Here is a 5516-nt window from a genome sequence, read left to right on the forward strand (position 1 = left end):
CCCCCCCCCAAAATCAAAGAGCAAAGGAAGATCTCTCTCTGCCCCCTGCCCCACCCCCTGCCTGGGTTCCCAGGGACAACGTTGGAGCCAGTTTCCCGGAGTCTGGGTAGCGTCGTTGCCATGTCTTTATTAATAGCAGGGTTGTAGTAGTAGGGAAAGCGAGTTGGGCAGAGCTCAGGGCTGTGAGTCACTCGGACCTGGCTCAGGTCCCACCAGACACCTCCTCCCACTCTGACCTTGTGTAAGGCGGTCCCGGCTCACAACCTCAGTTTCCTGCTCTGTGAACTGGGGATAAATCTCCACCCTTTCTGGATGGCTGCGAGGATCCAGGGTAAAGCCCTTCCCCAGCCCCTGCCCAGAACCAGGCTCACAGCAGGTGCTGAGAACAGGAAAGAAGTCCTTTCCCTCAATGCATCTCTTGGCTATTAGAGCTCCTGGGTCTGAGGGAGGAGGGGGCTGGGGGCCTAGACTCCTGGTCTGAGGGAGGAGGGGCTGGTCTGGACTTCTAGGTCTGAGGGAGGAGGAGGCTGGGGTCTGGACTCCTGGGTCTGAAGGAGGAAGGGCTGGGGGTCTAGACTCCTGGGTCTGAGGGAAGAGGGTTTGGGGATCTGGACTCCAGGGTCTGAAGGAGGAGGGGGCTGGGGGTGGGACTTGACATTAAAGAGCACGGTTTTGGGAACAGTCTCCCTGTTTCCTGGAGGCCAGACTCCCATCCCATGGAGGAAGGCAGAGAGCATGGAGCTCTGGGTCTCCTATCCCAAGTAAGGTATGTGAGGGAGCCCTGTCTCCCCTTTTCTCACTGCCGCCAGGCCTGGCCCTTGGGGGTTCACAATATGTTTTGTCCCCTCTGTCCTGGGACCAGAGCCCAGAGTGCAAGCTGGTCTAAGTTTGGAAGGGGGAGGGAGGGGGGCAGCGGGTCAGAGGGGGTGAGGGAGGGATGTGGGGGGGACAGGATGTCTCTGAGCTGTCACACACACCCCTGTCCCGGGCCCAGAGAAAGGGAGGGACAAAGGCTCTGAGAGAGAGTCAGGAACAAAGACAGGAGGAGGGAGACAGAGAGACACTGGAGAGAGCAGGCCAGAGCACAGCCGAGCAGGAGAACAGAGAAGGAGGGAAAGTGTGGGATATCCTGAACGACAGACAGGGGTGACAACAGTGGGGAGAGAGTGGGGACGAGAGACAGGATAGGGAGACCCACCTGGAGATCCGAGAGCTGGGACAGGGGCCAGACCGGGTCAGGGAGACTGGTGGAGAGAGAGTCTGGGAGATAGACAATCACACAGAAGCAAAGATCCTACGAGGTCAGAGAGGGGAAGGAGGTGTGAGACGAAGCAGAGAGATCGGCAGGATAGTACAGACAGACACACAGAGACCCGGGCTGACAACGAGGCAGGAGCCCGGCAGAGCACGGCAGAGAAATCCTCCGACTTAAACAGGCAGAGGGAGACCGAGGCAGACCCTTTCAGACGGTCTCTAGACCTTGGCTCTGTGGGGCGAGGACCTGTGGGGTACAGTGGAACACGGGCAACCCAGACAAGGGGTGCTTGCTTGCACAAGGCCCAGCTGATGTCAGGGGACTCTGCAACGGAGCTCGGGGAGTCTGAGAACCATGAGGATGGGGACCCGGAGGTGAGAGACGGGAGACACGGAAAGAGAAAGAAAGAGAGATGCAGAAAAACAGTCAGAGATAGATGCGAAGAGGGATAGTGGACAAACACACAGAGAGAAGGAACAGACAGGGAAACAGAGAAACAGCAGAGACCCAGAATAACACAAACCCGAGGGCACAATGCAAGACTGAGGCCGTCAGGGCAACGGACTCAGAAACAAAGAAGGGGAAGCACAGGGAGAGGATGGAGAGAGAGATGGGCGCAGTGCGGGTTGCGTTAGCTGAGGCTGCAGTCCCAGCTGGGGCTGGGGGCTCCTGGTGGTTCCCCCTGATGGTGGTGGGCAGGGTCTCTGAGACAATCACCCCTAACCCTGCCAAGACACAAAAACAGGTGGCCCAAGGCTGGTGAGTCACTGTGACTCATTCTCCTCCCGGGGGACAATGACCCCATCACCCTGGCACCCCCACCTCAGCCCTGGGCTGGACCTCCAGTTTCCCCCACTGCTCTCAGTGGGCCCCAGACTCACCCCGTCCCCACCTCTGCTCCTCTCTGACAGGAGGACACAGCTACAGCCCTCCAACGGCTCGTGGAGCTGACAGCCACCAGGGTGACCCCAGTGAGGAATCTCCGTGTCCTCTACCGTCTCATCCGAGAGCTCGGCTCCGGCTCCTATGGCCGTGTACTACTTGCCCGGCCTCGCCAAGGAGGTGAGTTTGGCCATCGAAGGGCAGACTCCAGAACTTCCCCATAAGAGGGTTCTCAGAAGCCACTGAGACAAGGAGCATCCCCAGGAGATGATGGAAACCCTTGATGGGAGCTCTCAGGAAGTTAAGAACGCTTTGATCTTCCAATGAACAGACCTAACCCAAAGACCGGTTGACTTGCCTGAGGTCACACAATAAGGCAGGAGCGCAGTTTGGATTGAAGCCCAAGTCACCACGTCCCCTACTTTATTCAAGAGAAAGCTGAGGCTCAGAGTGGGTAAACCAGTCATGCAAGGCCACAGAGCAGAATAGGGCGTCCTCAGGGAAGGTCGCCTTCAACCCCTAATTCACACAAGGACAGACTGGAAGCAGAGAGAGGTCAGACACTATGCCCTGCCGCTCTTGCTTTACACACGAAACATCTGCGGTTCAGAGCGGTTCAGCAGTTTGCCTAAGGCCCCACAGCAAGACCAGAGCTCCCTGAGTTCCCTTCTGCACCCATCTCCCTGGCAGGTCCTGCTGTGGCTCTGAAGCTCTTGCGTCGGGACTCGGTCCTGAGAACCACCTTCCTGAGAGAGTTCTGTGTGGGCCGCTGTGTCTCGTCACACCCAGGCTTACTCCAGACCCTGGCAGGACCACTGCAAACCCCCCGACACTTCGCCTTCGCCCAGGAGTACGCGCCATATGGGGACCTCAGCGGGATGCTGAAGGAACGGGTGAGGCGGGTGGGGAAAAAAAGGTCATCCTTTTTTTAACTCATGTACAACTGTGTCCCTAACCCATTTCTTTCTCCAATCCTGACACCCAAAACAGTGTTCAACCTAGCTCTGCCCTAAGCCCCCAGACACCCTCCTTACTTCTAACTCTCAGTGCGATCCCATGCCTAACCCTAACCTAATCCATCCAACCACTCCAACACGAGTTTGCATGGGCAGGGGGTTGGGGTTGGGTTGGGAATGAGATTAGGGGTGGGATTTTAGTTAGCACTGGGATTGGGAGTGTGGGTGTGGGTGGAGTTGGGTGGGTTGATTATAGATTGGTAATGGGCATGAAAAGCACAGGTGGGGTTGTAGAGTGAGGCAGGGATGGTCGAGGATATGTATACAGAATGAGTTGGAGATTGGCTGAAATGAGGTTCTCTCTGGTGAGGAGACCAGGTTAGGGCTGAATCCATGAGCTTCTGGGGGTACGTGAGTTTGAAGATTAGGGTGGGGCCATGTTTAGCAATAGATTTTGGATTTGAGATAGGGTTGGAGCTAAACAGAAGGAAAGAAAGAAGGGAGGCAGACAGATGAATGGGTAGAGGGATAGATGGATGGAAATACGGGTGGATGGGTGGATGAAAAGATGGATGGCTTGATGGGTGGGTGGATGGGTGAAAGATGGAAAGATGGAAAGAAGGGTGAATGGATAAAAAGATAGACTGATGGGTGGTTGGGTGGATGGATGGATGGAAAGATGGGTGGATGATGGATGAAAAGATGGATGGTGTGATGGGTGAGTGGGTGGGTGATGAAAAGATGGGTGAATAGATAAAAAGATGGACTGATAGGTGGGTGAATGGGTGGATGGATGGTAGATAAATGGAAGGAAGAATGAAAGGATGAATTTTGGATATAAATAATTGAATACATTATTGGATTGCTGACTGGTTGGTGGAATAGAAGTTAAGCAGAAACCCTGCTGTGTAGACTGTTGAGTGGTTTGACAGATGGATTGCTGCCTAGCTGCCTGGCTAGCTGGATGGATAGATTTCTCAATCCAATGATGAAGAAAAATGACTTCAGAAGGGGTCTGAGTTAGACACACCATCTAAATTAGTAGGAACTAAGATTAGGATTAAATATGAGATTTGGGTTCCCACTGGAGATCTGGGTGTTTGGGCTAGAGGAGATAAAAAAGGTAAGGAGTGAGTTTGAGTGTTAGGGTTAGGGGAAGTTGGGTGGAAGCTAAAAGACCTTCTGGTTCAGTCTGGGGTTCCAGTGAAGACCTACTGGGGGCTGGTGTACAGAGAGAGCAGCAGGGTGTGGCTGACAATAATCCAGAGAAGGTGTGGGGGACACTAGAGTTGGCCACTGGTCTGGGGTTCTGAATTCTTGAACTCCAAGAAACCAAATAAAGAAGAGGACAAGGCACCCTGACCTTCATCTCTCCTTGACCCCAGGGCCTCCCAGAGCTGCTGGTGAAGCGGGTCATGGCCCAGCTGGCCGGAGCCCTGGACTTCCTCCATGGCCGGGGGCTGGTCCATGCGGATGTCAAACCAGACAACGTGCTGGTCTTTGACCCCGTCTGCAGCCGTGTGGCCCTAGGTGACTTGGGTCTGACCCGGCCTGAGGGCAGTCCAACCCCTGCTCCACCGGGGCCACTGCCCTCCGCCCCACCCGAGCTCTGCCTCCTACTGCCTCCTGACACCCTGCCCCTGCGACCAGCATTGGACTCCTGGGGCCTGGGGGTGCTTCTCTTCTGCGCTGCCACTGCCTGTTTCCCTTGGGATGTGGCACTGGCCCCTGACCCCGAGTTTGAGGCCTTTGCTGGCTGGATGACCACCAGGCCCCAACCCCCTCAGCCACCCCCACCTTGGGACCAGTTTGCACCCCCAGCTCTGGCATTGTTCCAGGGGCTCCTAGACCTGGATCCCGACACTAGGAGCCCCCCACTGGTTGTCCTGGACTTCTTGGGGGATGACTGGGGGTTAGAGAGGAACAGAGAGGGACCTGGGAGCTTGGAGGGCATGTCTAGCGAAGATAGGGAGGAGGAGGAAGAGAGGGGAGCAAGCCTGGAGGAGTGGACAGACGAGGAGGAGGAGGAAGACAAAGATGGCAGGAAGACGGAGACAGATGGGGGAGCTCCCTGACCAGGTGACTGAGACAGGTGGTCAGAGCCTGGGCCAAAGGCCCCTCCCCCAGCACCACCCCCCTGCCCTGGCCACCTGGATGGAGACAGCTGCTCCCAGAAGGCCAGAGATGGAACACATTGCATCTCTCCCTGCTGAGGGCTGGACCGGGACGCACAATTCCCCTCTCAACTGACGACTGGGGAGTCCAAGACCCAGTCCCTCCTCCCTCAGACTGGGAGTCCAGCCCCCAGCCCTCCCCTCTCTCAAGGACCCTTCCTCTTCCTTCTGTCCTGAATGTGTCTTCTTGAAGGAAGGCACTGTTTCCCTGCAGACACATTTCCCCAGTGCAGGGACATGCTGAGGGCC

General features: G+C 56.2%; 1 protein-coding gene across 1 annotated transcript; it reads left to right on the plus strand.

Moving 5' to 3' along the window:
- The first annotated feature begins 1566 nt into the window (after window positions 1-1566).
- Window positions 1567-5168, plus strand: SBK3 (SH3 domain binding kinase family member 3). The gene is made up of 4 exons (XM_008709840.1): window positions 1567-1629; window positions 2167-2317; window positions 2828-3030; window positions 4479-5168. The coding sequence occupies exons 1-4, from the start codon at window positions 1567-1569 to the stop codon at window positions 5166-5168; spliced, it is 1107 nt and encodes a 368-aa protein (XP_008708062.1).
- The last annotated feature ends 348 nt before the right edge of the window (window positions 5169-5516 follow it).

The sequence above is a fragment of the Ursus maritimus genome, unplaced genomic scaffold, assembly GCF_017311325.1.
Source record: "Ursus maritimus isolate PB19 unplaced genomic scaffold, ASM1731132v1 scaffold_19, whole genome shotgun sequence".
Taxonomy (NCBI): domain Eukaryota; kingdom Metazoa; phylum Chordata; class Mammalia; order Carnivora; family Ursidae; genus Ursus; species Ursus maritimus.

Excerpts from the sequence above, each read along its gene's own strand:
- SBK3 (XM_008709840.1), top strand. The coding sequence starts at position 1,567 with ATGTCAGGGGACTCTGCAACGGAGCTCGGGGAGTCTGAGAACCATGAG. Across the intron at positions 1,630-2,166 it reads ATGAGGATGGGGACCCGGAG|GAGGACACAGCTACAGCCCT; the intron begins GTGAGAGACGGG and ends CCTCTCTGACAG. Across the intron at positions 3,031-4,478 it reads GCGGGATGCTGAAGGAACGG|GGCCTCCCAGAGCTGCTGGT; the intron begins GTGAGGCGGGTG and ends CCTTGACCCCAG.